The sequence below is a fragment of the Chenopodium quinoa genome, unplaced genomic scaffold (assembly GCF_001683475.1).
Source record: "Chenopodium quinoa cultivar QQ74 unplaced genomic scaffold, ASM168347v1, whole genome shotgun sequence".
NCBI lineage: Eukaryota > Viridiplantae > Streptophyta > Magnoliopsida > Caryophyllales > Amaranthaceae > Chenopodium > Chenopodium quinoa.
The window spans coordinates 19,779,030-19,797,767 of NW_018742204.1; the positions used below are offsets into that span (position 1 = coordinate 19,779,030).

The window sequence follows — 18,738 nt, forward strand, 5'->3', positions numbered from 1 at the left end:
TTAAAATTTTGATATCATAGAATAACACTTCGAGATGAATATTTGATCTCATGATTATATATTAATGAGAATATTTGGTCAAAGATTTAACGTTTGACTATAAAGTCTATATAAAACCGAGCTTTTATTTTGGGACATATGAAATAAAATTAAACAACTTTTTCATTATAAATTTGTTTGTCCAATTTAGAATAATGCATTTTTTTTTTTAATAGTAATGCATAGTTTAATATTAGGAAGAAACATTTATTGATTAATTAATTCCCTGATTTGCACAAATCAAATTCAATAATTTTATATTCCTAATTAAATTAATTATATTCATGTGAAGTGAACAATGTTTAAGAAAGATAATTCCTACATTTCCTTTTGGTTCTTTATATGAAATCAATTACAGAGTACATTATATTTTTATGTACATTACACATGATGTGTTAAAGGAGATAAAAAAAAATGACATCAAAGGGATAAAGTAAAATTGATTATAATTTGCTAAAAAAACGTAAATAAGCGGTACTTTTCATTCGACAAAAAAGGAATAAAGTAAAATTAATTAGATAACTCATTAGAAAAACAAAAACAAGTATAAACAAGCCGTACATTCTTTACAAGGAGTTGACTTTAACTGATTGATAGTACTTCGTGTCCATAAATACTATAAACCCGTTGTATACCAGAATCTATTACTGTCAATTTTTGTAAAAACATGCTTGAATTTCAATTCTAAGATTTAAAAACAAGGTTATAGAGTTATTAATTTTACTAATCTTTATTATTTTTTAGTTTTTGAATTTGATTTTTCACCCCTTTTCTCCCCAATCATTAACTAGCAGAAATAGAGAGAGAAAACTAGAGAGAGAGGGAGAAAAGAATGCTTTCACAGTTCTCTTCCCTCTCTGATTTTTGAACACTTGAGGAAAAAAAAAAAAAAAAAAAAAAGAAACGATTGATAATTTCTTTCTTTCATACAAAACCCAAGAAAACGTTTTATGTTGTTTTCTGGGTTGAGTTCTCCACGTGTTGAAGATTAACAGTCCAATACCAAAAACCGTCTCTTTTCCTGTCTTTCTTCTTTCCTTTGTATCACTACTCATTATTTCACCCAATATAATTCTTTTTTTTATTTTTATTTTTTTTTATTTTCTATTTTTTATATAAATTTTTTTATCAAAATTCTGGGTTGTTCTGAATCTGGGTTTCTCTCAAATTTCAGTTTCAACCCAAAATTTAACCAAAGATCAAAACTTTACTCAGAAAAAGATGAGAAAACAGCAAAATAATTTGGAAAATTTTCTGGGTTTTTGCTGAATTTAGGTGGGATTTAGTTAGAATTAGTGAATGGATAGTTCATCTCAGTTATATTCAAGTAGTAGTTCAAAAGGGATGGGTGAAACAGTGAATATAAGCAGAGGATTTAGTATGAGTAGCAGTAGTAATAGCAGCAGACATAGGAGCAAAGAAATGGAGAGTTTATCATTAGAAATAAGCAAATATCCAAGAGATCTCTTGCAAACATTTCTGGGAAATAATACTAATAAAAATTCTGGTGGAAGAAATAGATCAGATGATTCAAAATTAGGGGAAGAGGAAGAAGATGATGAGGGTTTGAATCTAGGACTTGGTTTATCATTAGGGGGTAAATTTGGGGTAGATAAGTCTAAAAATTTGGGGGGTTTAATAAGGTCATCATCAATTGCTGGTACCATGCCTTTGTTTAGGGAGGATGATACCGGGGTTGCGTTTCCGCCAATCCCGGGAAATAATAGTAATAGCAATAGTAATAGTAATAGTAATAATAATCTGGTTAGAACCTCCTCCTTGCCGGTTGAGACGGAGGAGGAGTGGAGGAAGAGGAAGGAGATGCAGACATTGAGGAGGATGGAGGCGAAGCGGCGCCGGTCCGAGAAGCAGAGGGTTTTGAAGGAAACTGGGGGTGTTGGGGGTAGTGGAGGTAGTGGTGGGGAGGAAAAAGGGGTTGAGGGGTTGAAGTTGAGGGCTAGGTTAGAAAGGGAGCAACAATGTTTGGGGTTAACTAGTAAGTTGATTGGTTCATCAATGGGGAATTTGTTTGGGTCATCTAAACCACCTCCACCTAGTAATAATTTGGGGAGGAGAACTACTTTTGGTAGTTTGCAAGGGTTCTTGATTGCTCAGGATCAAGCTCAGGCTCAGGCACAGGCGCAGGCTCAACCGCAGCAGGGTTCGTCTCAGGGCTCAGGGGAGTCACAAGGGGGTACTTCCTCTGATGCCTCTGAGCTTGAGAGTAAAACCCATCAAGGTATCATTTTCTGTCATTGATTGAACATAAATAAGCCCTAGTTTTTTTTATTTTTTTTTATTTTTTTTTTATTGATTGATTATGTATGTTTTCAGGTTGATCTTGTTTATCTGCTTGGTATGGTTCATTTTGTGCATCTTGAATTCTTTATATCGTTTGTGTTAGGATCCTCGAGAGATTGTTATATACACGGGTGCACAGTACACCAATGAGTATTTTGTTCTCATTTTGATGATTGTTATTCATTTGATGGGTTAGTTGGGTGCACGGTGCATCTGGATGTATGTAACAATTTCAAAGGATCCTTGATCGATGGTGGTGCTCTTGTAGATTTTATAGTTTCTGTACTTCAATTTGATTTGAATTGAATTGGATTTGGATATTGTGTCTGTGAAAGCTAGGTTAGTAGTTAAAAAATTGCTTTTGGATTTTCTGTTATTGTACCTTCTCTTTATGCTGTAATTTTTGTTCGAGTGTATTGAGTTGCTTTTTATTTTGTTTGTCGCCGTTTCCTGCCAATTGCAATAGCTTTTGGTTCTTCTATTGCTTGCTATTTGTGGCATCTCGTTACAATTTAATTCTCCAAGATATATTCGTGATACCAATTCATGTTTCGTTGTTTGTAGTTTCCTTTAACTGAAGTGATCCTTAATTTGTTGCCATTTATAGTCAATTTTGATTATCATAGCTTTCCTGCATGTCTCCCAAATTAGTCTGGTCATTGGCTTAGCTATGTAGGTAGGTTTCTATTTCTTGACAGTGAAGAGTGATGCTGTAATCACTAAGCTGCAGGGCCATAATTATCCGTCTTTGTTTTCAGTTACCACTGGAGAAGAATGTCTTCTCTGATATGACATTTGAGAAAGAAACTGTATTTTGTTTTCCTTATCAATAATAGTTTGTTTACTCTAAGAAAGGCGCTTGGGAATATATAGATGGTGATGATGTAGAAGTAAATCAGATCCATAGCAACATGAATTTCTGATCTTTATTGGTCTGTCAAGGATTGGGAATGATTATTGCTTGATTTACTATGCTGGCAAAGAGGTATATATGGACTTAAGTTTTCTTTGTATTTATGTGTGAGTGTGCGACATTCTCTTTTTCTCATGAAGTTATTCGCAAGAAAGTGGGTGTCGCAGGCATTGCAGACAAACTAAGGGAAAATCGCCTGTGTTGGTTAGGGCATGTAAGACGAAGATCCCACGGTGCACCAGTATGGAGAGTGGAATAGTGGGATCATGGAGAGATTAAACGAGGTAGAGGGAGATCGAAAATGACTTGGTTGGAAGGAGTTAGGACGGATATGAAGCATATGGATTTGCATGAGAATGAGGTATTTGATCGTAAGGGATTGTGGAGGAAGATTTTTGTGGATGACTATACGAATAATCACTTTTGGTTTATGTAGTCGATCCATTTATGGGATTAAGACTTTGATTGATTCTCCTCCTCTCATCAGCTAACGACTATTCCATATTTTTAGTTTCAATGAAACTATAATATCACGTGGGTTACATGATTAATTTCTCACAAATTGGGTTATTTGCCAAGATTAAGTGGGAACTCTCTGCAATCTTAAACCATTTGGTTCCAAACTGAGTGAGCAGAAGTAGGCCTCTTTTTCTAGGATAGGCACATTAGGTGTCTTTTTAATGAGTGGGAATGAAGAGCTCATTGCAAGAGTAATTTCGTGGATAGGAAGTAGGGAGAACAGGTAATCTTTATAGATTGACTAAACATGCCATTTCTTTTTCCGACAATAAATCATCTGAGCGTGTGTCATTTATTACAGTTGCCTCTTGTTTCTGATCACTCTCTATGGCTTTGAATTAGGTTTATCTAACATTTTCTAGTGTGAACCATATCTTTCAATTTTAGATCTTCAGTCTCCTTTTCAGCAAGCCATCAATCCTTATTAACCAGACTGAGAGATTTTGCATCCATCCCTTTTTTTTTTTTTTTTTTTAAGGTCATAATTCACTATGTGTGAATCTTCTCCCCCTCTAACCCTAACATTTCATTTCTACTTCTTTTATCTGTTTCTTATTCCTTATATCCTATTGTAATCATTCTTAAAAAGGCTAGCACACATCATTTTATTACATACCAATTGCGAAATTTGACGGGAAGGTCTTTTTTTTTTTTTTTTCTTTAAAAGCTAACGATTTGGAAGTGTGACGTCAGGAATTTATTTTTCTCGTGTTCAATTCTCTACTTACCTAGGATTGCTTGCCTAGACTTTATCCTCTAGGATCTACTTTTGGAATGTGTCTCATATATTGGAGCTGAGGGGTATAAGGTTTTGATGGGGAAATCTTGAGAGAAATTGAAGTTAAAGATCAGTGCATTTATATGATTTTGCGGTTTCTAGAACTTACAAGACTGATGTCCTGTCGTCCTGATGTCCTACAAGCATCCTCTGATCTAAGTGTCATAATTTTTTTTTTTTTTCAAATTTGTATAATAGTGGAAATTTGGTAGGTATATTGTTTCCTGTACCCTGTAGTACATGCAGAAAGAGTCAGGTACCTGTGAGCTGATATGTTTCAGTAATGTATTTAATTTATTTTCATGAACAAAATTGAATTCTCTAGTTACTAAGTAGTTGTTGAACCAAAAAGGATCACTTGTTTCTTGTCGGATGTGCAAACGTATATGTTGGGAATCTCATATTGTGTATTACTCCGTAGTAAGTAATGCTGCTGCCAGGGTTTTCAATCAGTTCAAATCTCGGTTAATTAGATGAGGATCTGGCTAGCTAATTTCACTTCTAATTTAAGTTGTCTCTAATAGCTAGCTGGTTCTTCAGAATTAACAGGGTTGGTTAGACCTTGAATTGATGGAAGGAACTTCTGTATGTTGAGTAAATCCGTATACATTTGATTCTTCCCTATACCTCTTCTTACTGTTTTTTTTTTGTTTTTTTTTTGTTTTTTGTTTTTTTTTTGTTTTTTGTCATTTGGTTACAAAAACCTCGTGCCTATGGGAAGTTATAGAATTGAATATTTTTGTTTACATGCTCTATTTATATCGACGAGTACCTCATTGTGGAGATTTTGAGATGTACACTGAGCCGACTTTCCTACCTGGGAAGTTCTGGACTTTGTCTCACTTGAACTTTCGAAATACTGAAATTAATTGTATCTTAAGCGTTGATAATAAAAATGGGTTTCTGTTTATATTGCTTCTCAAATCTTCTTGTGTTATTTCTATTGTTCATAGGATCAAGCAGCTGTGGTGATACAAGAAGCCCACCTAGTAGTACTCATTCCCTACAAGACCGAGGTAGCCAAGAAACCATGGGGCCCTCAGTAACCAAAGACAATCCTTTCCACCGAGCTAGTGGGCCTGAGCTGGAGAGCTCATCTAAGCAGCCTGAGAGCACAGACCATAAGAAGAAAGAGACAGCATCAGGTGGGATAGAAGATATGCCATGTGTGTTCACAATAGGGGACGGTCCAAATGGTAGAAAGGTGGAAGGGATCTTATACAAGTATGGGAAAGGAGAAGAAGTGCGCATTATGTGCGTTTGTCACGGGACCTTCCATTCTCCTAAGGAGTTTGTCAAGCATGCCGGTGGCAGGGACGTAGAGCACCCTCTTAGACATATTGTTGTTAGCCCGTCTACATCTCCCTTCCAGTGACCTCTGATGGAATTACCCCTTCTAATGCAACCCGGTGAAACCGTGAAACATATAATATTGGTTTGATTTCAATGTAGAGTTATTTGCTAATGGATATGTAAGCTTCTTAGCCCTCTTTCTATTTATTTTTTTATTTTTTTTTTCTTCTCGAGGATCTTTTTTTGTTACCCGGAGTTCACTTAAATGTGATGAGAAATGGTAAGTGGCAAAACATACTTTTGCCTTAATATAGGCTGGGAACAATTTTGTTGTGCCTTTTTGTTCTTTTAAAATTTCTTAATCTAAGGATGAGGTCCAACTAGGTATGAAAGTGATAGAAAGAAGAATGAAATATTTTGCAAAGTTCTATATGAAAATATTGGAAGTGCCTTCAAGTACTTGAAGCTTGAAGCCTTGAAGGTGTTGAAACATCGTTGCAAATGCACCATTTTTTTCCGATGGTGAGATTTAGTACTTGGTCTCAACTCGAGTTTGGATATAAAAGAACTAGCCAACTGCTCTGGCCTTTATCTCGAGTGTACTAAGCATCCTAAAAAGGATGTAGCCAACCATAATTGTATTAGTATGACTTCTACATTGAAGTGAATGCAATTTTGAGAAGAAAAATTTTCCTAACTTCTTTGTATCTTTTCTTCTAAAAAGTTTTATAGTGGAGCAATTTTACCAACTAGGGTCATAATTCATGGTTCACTCGGGGAGAGAGAGAGAGAGAGAGAGAGAGAGAGGGGGATAGTTCAACTGGTTAGAGCTTCCTTTTCGATTCCCTTGTGTCTCATCACTTGCCCTTGTGACCCTCTAAAAAGAAAAAGTTCGAATTTTGCCATGGATGAAGTCGGGTTGTAAACCTGTCGGCTGTAGTACATAATGATGTTCCGATCCGGCCATGACCGGAATGGCCCTTGTAAAATGAGGTGTTGATGATGGTTATGAGGATGTAACAGCATACACGTTGAAGAATGAAGATGGTGTGCTACGTGCATGTACACCGTTGGTAATAACCAGCATCTGTGGCTTTTGTTAGGTTAAAAGGAGAAAAGAAGCAAGATCCACTAGTATTAGATTTAACTATTTAAGGCCAGCTGTTTGTACATAAATGGGGTAGTCAAAGATATAAGATGCATCAACAATATCTTGTTCGATTTCCTCGTCATCCATGTTTTTTTTTTTTTTGCTTTTATTAGTTGCCTTTCATTCTATGTACTAGTGTCTCTATTAGACATGCCAAGTGGGCTAATTGCCTAATTGTTGCAAACCATTTTTTAAAGTTCTTGTAGTTTGTAATACAAGGCACATTTTACATATTGATACTTTTATAAAGGGACTTTCAAATGTTCTAATATGGGAAATTCCTAGAATCTTAGGTTTATATTGCCCATTTTAATTGAAGATCAAACATGTAGTTAGACCTAGGCATCGTGTCGTGCCAGGCCGCCACGCATCGTGCCTTGCCGCAAGTTTTAAGATTGGTGCACCTAAAAATAGGTGCATCACGCCTATATTTTTGAACATTTAGTAAAAAAATCTGAACAATTGCAAATTTTGAACATGTAGTAAAAATATCTAACATTGCAAATTTTGAACATTTAGTTTAAAAATATGAACAATCGCAATGCATCACGCCTATACTTTTGACATTTAGTAAAAAAATCTGGACAATCGCGAATTTTGAACATTTAGTATAAAAATCCGAACATCGCAAATATCGAACTTTATTCAACAACAATATTAAAAAGAAATTAAAAAAAAAAATACATGATGAAATAAGTTTTAAATTGATTTACATAATTGAAATGAATTAAATAATGTCTTTTTAAGTGAAAATCAAAAGAAACTCATAAATAATTAGATAATGGCTTCATTACTTTAAAAAAATAATGGCTTAATTACTTAAATTTAACTTTTATGTGAATTATGAAAATTTTAATATATTATATATATATATATATATGCGCAATTGTAAGGAAACAGTGAATGAAGTAAAGTAAGATTATGAAAATCTCTTTAGAGAGAAATTGTGCCATAAAATTTTTACAATCGTGTCAAGTTTCCTCTAGTCATCATCAATATATTAGGTCAAGGAGTTTTTGGAACAAAGTAGATGTCATTTTTGGATTTATTGGTGCAATAAATCAATGCGATTGTATGGAGATAAACAATTCTACTTACCTTTCTTATTAAGTAAAAATTACTTACTATTAGTAAAGAAAATTCACTACAAAATAAAATCTAATCCAAGCAAATTAACAATATAGATTAAAACTATCAGATATGATACTTCTGCATCAAAATTTTGTCCATTTGCTCCTACGGATGAGGCAGGCCGATAAGTCGATAACTGTGGAGTTGGTATCATCACTGATTCTGCCAAATGCTTTGGAAGGACAAGAAGAAGAATCCATTCTATGTTAGAGTCAATAGTAGCTTCAGCTCAATAAGGGAGACAATTCCTGTAAAATAAAGTTCGCAATTAGGTTGTTAGCATAGCAAATGGTATGCTTCTTTAAATTATGTAATAATGGCTCTTATATTTACTGAAATAATGGAAAAAAATGAAAACTCATTTAACACTAAAAAAAGAAAATTTGTTCCACATAAATAAGCCAAAATAAAAGTTGAAAGTTTGGAAAATTATAGTTATAGGTAGAGCAGTGTTTGGAAGAACTTCCAATTTGAATCACTCAAAAGTTGAGGGAATAAAAAGAGTGCATTACAAATCCAAAACTTTAAGGGATTTGGTTAATTGATGAGTGAAGATAAATCACTCAATTATAAAGTAAATAAGGGAAATTAAATCCCTCACTCCATTTCTCAGCTCATTCTCTATTTTCTCCTCTCGCTCTCTTTAAACTCTATCTCCCTGCGCATTCTCTTTAAAGTTTAAACATAATAAATTCACCATTCTTCATTTCTACCAATTCTATGCAACTTTTGAGTGCTATATGATTTGCAGCTGCCTCAAATATACTATATGCAAATGATTTTGGATCAGACCAGGCACATTTCACTTCTCTTAAGAGTAACAAAGTAGTCCCTAACTCCCTAAATATACATATATTATCAAGACATATTTTGAAATGAACAAGTACATAATAAATGTAACCTGCAGCCTCATGAAGCTATTGGATGAATTTACTCCCATTGGCAGAAGGGTAAAAACAGTTATTTGTTGCTAACTGCCAATAAGAATCTTTTTGGAAGTCCTATTCAAAGCTTTTGGAAACATAATAGCCATACAGTAAAGTGAATCACCCGAAATACTTTTACCAGGATATAGATTATTTTTCTACAAGGGAATAAGATGTTTCCTTCTTTAAGGAAGAAATGCCACATTTCCACCATTTATCTTGCCTTTTTTTTTTTTTTTTCTTTTCTCCCCCACCCCGTCCCTTCTAAATCCGCTATCCCGCCCTATTTAGATGACATTTTTCAGGAATGTAAAAGCTAAATTCCATAAATCTTGATTGTTCAGGAATGTTAGTCAAGTAAATAAAAATGGAGGATGTACTTATACATGAGGGGCAAGAAGTAGACAATTATTTAACACCATCAACTAGGCTAAGCATATACATGCAATCAACCAAATAATGAACATATCCTCAATTGAAATTTCTATCAATCTACTCCTTTAAATTCTTGCATCAAGTTAGTTTCTATTCTTTCATCTTTAGTTTCAATAATTTGGCAGTTCTACTTCATATAGTAGCACTTCATTTTACAAGTCTGCCCCTTCAATATTTTATAAGGTATCTTTCATTTTCAACTGTCTAGCACGATCATTTATCATTGGTTCGAATCACATAAGAGGATGTTGAAAAGAAAATCATATTTCCACTTTTTCTAATCAATCATTCTGACTTCTTTTTGTAACTCCTTTGGCATTGTTTTAGTTTGACTTGCCAAGTGCCAACAGCCCAACAATTGGTGCCGCACCATGCAAAGCAGACCTCAATTGGAGATCTGTTTGTTTGAGGAAAGGCCCTTGCTCAAATGAGATGTGTAAAATCAAATAAGAGCAATACATGGATAAAGTTGACTACTTTAAGTCTTATTCTTAGTCATTGCATCACAGGAGATCTTTGCATTTGTCAAAACTTAGTTAATTCATATATACATATTAATTACTAGGTGGAAATCATAGGTGATTATTTGAATAATCCTCAAGCTTTTCCAACTTACATAATTAAATAATTAATGCTCCTCCAATTTTTTATTCTACTTCACAATGTTATCCAGCAAATATTATGCATTAAAACTTTTGCAATAGCATACAAGATACACATTTATGGTATTTTACGATTTGTATGGTCGTTTTGATTGAGATTCGAAAGACTTGTGACTCAAACGTCTCAAATCAGCTGATTTTGATCTAAGACATAAGGATAATTTTGAGCTAGGATCTCCTGGTAGGTCCTTATTCAGGTTTATTTGTAGAGGACGACAATTGAAAATACTTCGTTTGAATCTCCTTAGTTTCCAAAACTGTCCTTAGCTATATGCACAGTACAAGGTAATAAGTTTTGGAGCCAAACAATGTATAAATGGGAGTATAGTACATTAGTACATATACATACCTGATAACTACACACCGGTGGATGGAAAAATTAGACTCGGAACAAAACTTGCAACGCGAGATTTCCCCAACTTTTTCCAAGTTAAAATTGGTGTGTACTTCATTGGCTTAGAGCTCGGGTTGATAACCCCTATTGTTGAATCTTCCAGCAGGACATAAAACTTGCCGGTCCCTTTGAATCCAACAATGCCTTGGCATGATCTTAACCTCAAGTGTCTGGAAAGACGAATAGATTCTATCTTCCCAGGACCCTTCAACATACTTATAGTCATATCATCACGTATATTCATCCCACATTTAGACAGACATCCTCCCATGACACATAAAAATTTATCGCGATACACAGCATCCGAAACCAAATCCAAATCAACAGATGAATTAAACGTCTCAAGGGCTAAATCAAAGGCAAGAATCTTCCGACCGAAATCATCCACCTCAGACACAATCCAATACAGAGTCTCATCAACCAAAACTCCCTGCCTAGTATGGAATGCATAGGGGTTCCGAATAGGCTCTTCGCCGTGACTAAATCCAATCTCTTCATACTCATCAGTCCTCAATGAAAACAATATCTTTATACAACTCATCAGAAATTCTTGTCCATTTATTCGATTTTGATGAAAAAACATGCACCCAAATCTCTCGAGAATCATTCAATTCAAGAATTCTAACAATCTTATAATCATCAATACTCGAAACATACCCAAATCCCCACGAAACCCGGCAAGGAGAATCAAGTGACAAATCAGGGGCCATATATTTCTTAAACTTGTCAGTAATTGGGTTCCATAAAATGAAGAAAAACCCAGAAAAAGAAGCTAAACAAACCAACCCATTACATGTTCCAATCAAAACAAGATCCTCACCACTTCGAAAATCAAACCCTAATTTCATCAAATTCTTGTCGGAAATATCATAAGAATCATCAGAATTACAAGAAAAGAGGTAAAATTTATTCCTGTATTGGATAAATATGAAATGGGGAGGGCAAAAGAGAGAAAATTTGAGGTGGGTATTAGCAAATTGGGAAGAAGAAATAGTTTCATACCATTGTTTGGAAACAGATTTGAATTGAAGAAGAGATTTGACGGGCAATCTTGTAAGAATGTGCTGGGTAATTAGATCGTCAGGAAGGTATCGTTGTTCTTCAACTGTGTTCGTTGCATCTGCAATCTCTTCCATAGTGTTGTTGAAGCTGCGAATTTGATGCAATTGCTTCGATTTTTTTTTTTTGGGTTTTTGTGCAAAATTTTCGAAAAAATTGTGTTTTTCTAATCCTTGATAAATTAGGGAATCAAAATCTGAAGATTTTGGGGGTAAAAATTGCTAAAATCGGTAGTGGTATACCGGTATTAAGGGTTAGCGGTTATACTTTTTTTTATTTTTTTTTATTTTTTTTTTTAATCCTAAGATCTACACTTTTTCCATTGATCAATTTGTATTTTCTCTTTTTTATTTTCGATTTGGTATAAAATTAATTATCCGATTATTCATATTCTAATAATCGCTAATAAGTTTTCATGGTGTCAATAAGAGTTTAAAAATTCAAGATTTGCATTGTTTTTTTAGAAAGTTTTGTACTTCGTATTGATTTATTGTAGATAAATTTGTCAACATGGACCGGATTTAAAATTTAAGCCCGGTGAAATTTAAATTATTTTTTATTTTTTTTTCGGAAAAGAAAAAATAGTTAGGACAGTGTTTAAAACCAATCGTCCCATAATCAAGCTATTATGCTCGTATTAATTTTAAAATTGAGTGCTAGTTGTCCATTAAATTTTACACCTAGCTTGAGGGAGAGGTTTTGTGGAAGAAGTTAGGGCAAAAAGAGAGGATTTTTTTTTAATCATGCATATATTCTTAGTAGTCAATTTACACAGTAAACCTAAAATTAACGACTATCTAATATTTACCAAGCATATTTACGTACACAACTAATCTAATTAGCTAGTCGCTTGTCAAATTTGTTCATACAAGCAGCTAACATCTAACTAACCTCATGTCGCGTCATCTTTTGCTCACCAAGTCACCATGCATCTTTGGGAGAGAAGAAAAGGACATGGACTATACACCTGTATTTGAAATGAAAATAATAATTCAATATTAACCTACTTGGTAAAAACTTGTAATATATCTCATGATATGCGAAGCTAAATTAAGCTAAGCTATTATAATTAGAAGAATATGAAGCCAATAATATATTTTAACATTTGTAACCGTCGATAGAAAGGCACTTTAGCCGTGAGTTGCAAGGTTGCAACCAACTAGCCTCAAATGCGACCTTTCCTTTCCTTTTCCATAGTTTTTCTTTATTTTGGACGAGTCATTTTCCATATTTACGAAAGCAGATTTTCTATGAAAATGTTTGCATGAATAACAGGTGAGAATATCCTAAACGTATCTTTTTCTTGATTTGGCAAAAGTCGACAAATCTTCAACATGATTTTTCAACTCAGCTTACAGTCAATGTAATCCAATAATGTCCACCACATATACTGTTTTGGGGTTGAACTCATCCCTATCTTTCTGTCTCTTTAGGAAGACTGAAACTGCACTAAAAGTCTTTGATCTGTAATCAAATGAACCAAGATGTTATTCCATGGGGATGATATTCTATTACTGATCCCGCTCCTTCACAGCAGTTTCCCTGTCAGCTGAAGCGAGTGCCCATCTGCCCGACACATTGAGGTGATGCATCAATAGACTTAGTCACCCTGTCTCCAAAATTCACATCCATGACCATGAACCAAGACGATATTATATGAGGATTTCCTTACTCTTTGTGGATGATCACACAAGATAGACTCGGATCATGCAGCCGATCCCATCTCTTTGGAAAAAAAAAAAGCTACTCCAACTCCAAGTCACATATAAGTCACTTTGCAAAGGGGTGACTGTCTGATGTATACAATAAACAGTATTGCACAAAATAAAACCTGCTGGCAAATGAAGTAAAATACAGACATGGAAAAAAATACCAGATAAATTTTATCCATCTCTTGATATGTACATTTCAGATGCTGCAAGAACCAAGTTACAATACTCTCAAATTGTACCCTAACAGCTTTTAAATTGGGACAGACTAGTAATATCTACATTCTAATGAACATTCACAACAGGCCCCCTCTTATATGGCACTAAAAAAATACATAAGATACACTACATAAACAGCCATTCGCTGATGCAAAACTGGGTGAAAAATACATAAATATAGAACTTACATAAACCTAGCCAAGTGGCCGAAGCTGCTTCAACAGTTGTACAACTTGCTTCATTGTAGGCCTGATTGAGAGTGTATCAACGGTGCATTTTACAGCCAGGTGTAACACCTCCACTAGATCATCATGCGGACCAGTCTCCCAGATTCCGGCTGTGAAGACCTCCTTTGCTCGACCCTGTCGCAATAGCATATGTGCCCAAGAGACGATATTGAATCCATTCCCATGAGAGGAAAACGAAGGATCCAAAGCTTTCTTGTCTGAGATCAATTCCAGCAAAACAACACCATAGCTGTACACATCAGCCTTCTCGGACACACGACATGTCATAGCATATTCAGGGGCTAGATACCCAAATGTCCCAGCAACACCAGTGGTGGCATGGGTTTCAGAATTCTCCAACAGCCTGGATAAGCCAAAATCAGATAGGTAAGCATTGTAGTTGTTGTCCAACAAGATATTACTTGGCTTGACATCCCTGTGTATAACCCTTGGATTGCATTCATCGTGCAAGTATGCGATTGCATGGGCCACATCCAATGCAATCTTGTGAAGTGCTTTCCATTTAATGGACTTTGTCAATCTTTCTTGGATGAACCTTTCCAAATTTCCTCCGGGGAGATAATTATAAATGAGGAACATCTCTGTTTCACTGGCATGATAACCTATGAGCGTAACCAAATTAGGGTGGCGAATCCTTCCAAGGGTCTTTACTTCAGCATCGAATTGTTGAATGCAATGAAATCTTCCAACAGCAAGCCGCTTTACAGCCACAATCACTCCTGGAGATACCTCGGCCTTGTAGGTTGCACCAAAGCCACCACACCCAATGCAGTTGCCTGCACTAAAATTGTCCGTTGCCTTGACAATATTCTGGAATGTCAATGGTACCCCAATGTCAGCGAAAACTCTGATCTCCCTTCTTTCATACACTTGAATCCTAGAACTATCTCTGGGAGCACATTTCCTTGTATAAATGAAGAGGACAACAAGTGCCAGCAAAACAAGAACAATAACAGATGCAGATGCAATGGACGCAATCTCTATTGAGTTGAATTGGTTTTTTCCATTAACATATCCAGTTCCTGATGGAGAATCAGCATCAGCCTGCAGATCCTCATCATTGCTCTGTGCACTCGTGGCTGGCACTGTTTCATGTAATGATGAGTTGATTTCTGAAAGTAACCTAGCATTTTCAGATCTCCTTACCACGCTCTGAGCATCAGTGAATTTATTATTCCTATTTCGGTGGATCACAAAAAATTTGGTCTTCAATTGGAGAGACGAGATTCTCAAGCAAGCTCTACTGACAAAGAATGAAAGATATGCAGTAGGGCCCTTGTTCAACTGGCGAAAGTTTAAAATTTGTGAAGGCGGTGAATTGCAGGCTCCAAATGTGAATTGAGGGCCATCCCAAGAATTAAACTCAGCCAAGCTAGAAGCATGATTATTGTCAATGAGCTTCCTCGAAAACCTGTTTAAGCTAACATCAACATAAACTAGGCTTTTGCATCTGTCAAATACTCCATCTGCTCTGCCAATTAAGAGATTTTGAGATAAATTTATCATTTCCAAACGGTCACAACTATCCCAATTGCGCGAAATCTCACCCTCAATACCAGCCTTTGGAGCCCACAGAATTCTCAGTTTCGGCAATGTAGTGATTTCCATGGGAATCGAACCCTGGAAGATATTGCTTTCACTATGACTCAATGCACCATTAAACTCCCCATAAACCGGATCCTCAATATTCGACAACACAAGAACTGATAGGTCACGACAATTACCAAGCTCAGCTGGGATATTACCAACAAGGCTATTCCTTGAAACATCGAACACGTTGAGCTTCCTCAACTGGCCAAGCTCACGTGGCATAACGCCTTGCAACTTATTCGAAAACAACAAGAGCACTCGTAACTCCCGACAATTCCCCAATCTAATTGGTATCTTCCCATTCAATGCATTACCAGATAAATCAAGATACTTCAGATTTCGACAATCACTTCCCCAAACATCCGGAATTTCCCCTCTTAACCTATTCTTCGACAAATAAAGCCCCCACAACCTCGGAAAACCACCAACCAACACCGCAATCGAACCCTCCAACTCATTAGCAGCCAAATTGATCAATTCCAACCCCACCAATCCTGATACCGAATTCGGTATCTGCCCACCCATCCTATTCAACCCTAAATTCAAAACCCTCAATCTCCACAAACCCTCAATAGAATCCGGCAACTTCCCAGAAAACGAATTCCCTTCTAGATCAAGCACTTCTAAATTCTCTAACCCCCAAATCTGCCCAGGAATTTCCCCACTAAATTCATGAAATGGAAGCGATAAAACCCTAAGTTTACCCAATTCAGCAATCACACCCGGTAACCCCCCACCCAATTTCCCAACCCTAGCATCACAAATTCTCCTAATCCCTAATCCATAAAACGGAAACTCAGAAACATTAAAACAATCAACAACTTCCTTCAAATCATAATCAAATTTACCTGAATCACCGCCTCCTCCTCCTCCGCCGCCGCCGACAATCTTGAGCGACGAAACCCTAAATTGAGCGTCGCAATCAACACCGACCCAAGAACAGTGATGGGTATCGCTGGAATCATTCCCAAAAACCCACGAAGCAAGGATTCCCGACGGATCAGAAACCAACGATTTGAACTCCAGCAAAACCCCTCTTTCTCTTTCTCTCTCCTCCTTCAACAACAACGAATTCCCAGAAAAACTGAAAATACCCAGTAACAGTAGCAGCTGTATAACTAGAAAAGGGACTAAACGATGCATTTTTGGGATTCAATCTTGTCGAAATCTAAGCAAAGGAGAGAGATTTAGGAGTGAAAAAATTCTGGGCAAATGAGGAAATTTCTGGGTTATTTAATTTAATTAAATTATGGTTTTTTGTCTTTTGTTTTGGGTTTTTGAAAGAGAAGGTTGGGAGTTTTACTGCTACTACTGCTTTGCTAAAAAGGACAGCTTTCTCTCTCCTATTGAAATTCTCTCTCTAGTTTCTCTCTCTAGAATAAATTTGCAGAGTGAGAAGTGAGGAGAGAGAAAGAGGGGGTGGCTTGGCATGGCCGCCGTTAAAGGTGGGTGGGGCCCAACGGAGGTGGGGAGAAGGGGAGGTTGGAGAAATAAATGCGGGAGCCAATGAATGGGAAACACGTGGCTAGTCCGGTTCGTAAAGTTAGACCGGGGTAAAGTTAAATTTGGGAGGAGAGAGAAAATTGGTGGTGTGTTATGGTGGGGTCAGATTGTGAGGAGATTTGGAAAAAGTAAGATGTTTTCTTTCTTTTCCACCAACGTATGTTTTGGGTTGGGTTTTACTTGGTCGTTACCAATGCTTGACTCCATGAGTCATGACTTGTAAACGTTACTTCGTACTCCCTCTGTCCCTTATCTGTTTGAGTTCTTTAATGGGAATTTAGGATATGAGAGGTTTTTTATATCAGTAAGTACAATTATACATGTATGCACGTAATTAAGGAAGGAATGGAGAGATTAAGGGTCTGTTATCATACGTTTATTTTCAGTTCATTTTAATTCAGTTCGGCTCAGCTCCTAATTTTCTTCTCTTATAAAATATTCATTTCAGTTCAGCTGAGTTCAGTCAATGAGAATAGACCCTAAGTTATTGATATAAAGTCATATCGATGTGTTCATATGTATAAGTATAGCGGTTTTAGTGCATATACTCAACGAACTACTCAAGTTTACCGTCGGAGTGTAATGGTGTAGCTGAGTAGGATGGTTTAGATGAATATGTGAAAAATGTTTCAACAATGGATTATATATTGGTTTAGATTGAATAAAGATTATTCATGCATCGGGCAATTAAATTGGATTTAGATCAGAGGTAAATATTGTTTCCTATTTGAGATTGATCTTGGATGATATGCGGAAGACTAGCAGTTATAGAAAATAGTCAATCTTTCACCTTAGTGTATATTGAAAAAATAGCTCGTCAGATCATGAAAGAGATGTAACAAAAGTTTTATGTAAGGAGACTAGCAACCGGTAGAAAATATAACCTAACGTATAGAATTGAACAACAATATAGATTTAATTAATTAATATATTTATTTAAAAAAAAGTAAATTTTGGCTTAGAAAATGAGAAAGAAAAAAAAAAAAAAAAAAAAAAAAACACCTGATGAGAGAAAGTGGAAAAGGAACAAGGGAAAAGTTTTAGCTTGCATGCTTATATTGTTGCTTCACATTTTTGCTCATGCACACTTGGGACGTTAGAAACATGATAATGTGGATCATGCTCTCCGAACTAACTGTTGCAAGCAACTTTCATGAGTTTTATTTATTGTATTGCCTGAATTTAGGGTTTCCCCAAAGTTGTTATTACTTTTTGTAATTACTAAACCATTGTACTGCAAATCATATCACTATTATTAAACACTAGAAATTATCATTTTCATTTTCATCCCCAAAGTTGAACTATTTAAACACTAGAAATTATAATTAAAGTTAACATTACTGATAAACAATATATAACTATATAATTATCTAATTAAATAGGTTCCTAAAAAAGTTTCTACAGATTACAACATGTACAAATTTACACATTTTTCTAATATAGAAAAAGGCTAAACAATACTCGCGTTTGGACCAAAAAAGGCTTCTAATAAACCTTTTTATACATGGTCGTTTACCATTTTCATCTTCTCCTTATGCTTCTAGATGATTTGTTAGGCAACATATACGTAACATGCCTAAGGCTGATAAATATGAAAAATACAAAGACTTCAATCTCATTCGACAAATCCACCATAATTGTATTATAGAGAAAGAAAGAGTTATATAAATGCCTTAATAATAATTGTAAGTGGATCGGAGAAGGAGGGTTGAGCACATCATTTTCTTAACGAGCACCGCAACAAGTCTTGCAAGAGGCACAAGAGAAACACGAGGTAATAGGAGAGAAGCACGAGGTACAAGAGAAGCATGAAGGACAAGCGAAACAAGACGTGAAAGTTGAGCATGAAACACAAGAGCAGCAAGAAGA

At 35.7% G+C, this 18,738-nt stretch overlaps 2 protein-coding genes and 1 pseudogene across 2 annotated transcripts; 1 reads left to right on the forward strand and 2 right to left on the reverse strand.

Moving 5' to 3' along the window:
- The first annotated feature begins 800 nt into the window (after nucleotides 1-800).
- LOC110721815 (ninja-family protein AFP2-like) lies at nucleotides 801-6,226 on the forward strand. The gene is made up of 2 exons (XM_021901016.1): nucleotides 801-2,278; nucleotides 5,504-6,226. Exons 1-2 carry the CDS (start codon nucleotides 1,339-1,341, stop codon nucleotides 5,923-5,925), a joined length of 1,362 nt encoding a protein of 453 aa, XP_021756708.1. The 5' UTR covers nucleotides 801-1,338; the 3' UTR covers nucleotides 5,926-6,226.
- Nucleotides 6,227-8,074: 1,848 nt separating this feature from the next.
- LOC110721834 lies at nucleotides 8,075-12,554 on the reverse strand (annotated as a pseudogene).
- An 893-nt stretch (nucleotides 12,555-13,447) lies between these two features.
- On the reverse strand, nucleotides 13,448-16,767 carry LOC110721824 (LRR receptor-like serine/threonine-protein kinase RPK2). Its single transcript, XM_021901026.1, has one exon. It carries the CDS (start codon nucleotides 16,507-16,509, stop codon nucleotides 13,723-13,725), a length of 2,787 nt encoding a protein of 928 aa, XP_021756718.1. The 5' UTR covers nucleotides 16,510-16,767; the 3' UTR covers nucleotides 13,448-13,722.
- Nucleotides 16,768-18,738: the final 1,971 nt, after the last annotated feature.

What these genes read in the sequence shown, in the direction of transcription:
- LOC110721815 (XM_021901016.1), top strand. Translation starts at nt 1,339, where the DNA reads ATGGATAGTTCATCTCAGTTATATTCAAGTAGTAGTTCAAAAGGGATG. An exon ending in TGAGAGTAAAACCCATCAAG is followed by an intron (nt 2,279 to 5,503) that starts GTATCATTTTCT and finishes TATTGTTCATAG; the next exon opens with GATCAAGCAGCTGTGGTGAT.
- LOC110721824 (XM_021901026.1), bottom strand. Translation starts at nt 16,509, where the DNA reads ATGCATCGTTTAGTCCCTTTTCTAGTTATACAGCTGCTACTGTTACTG.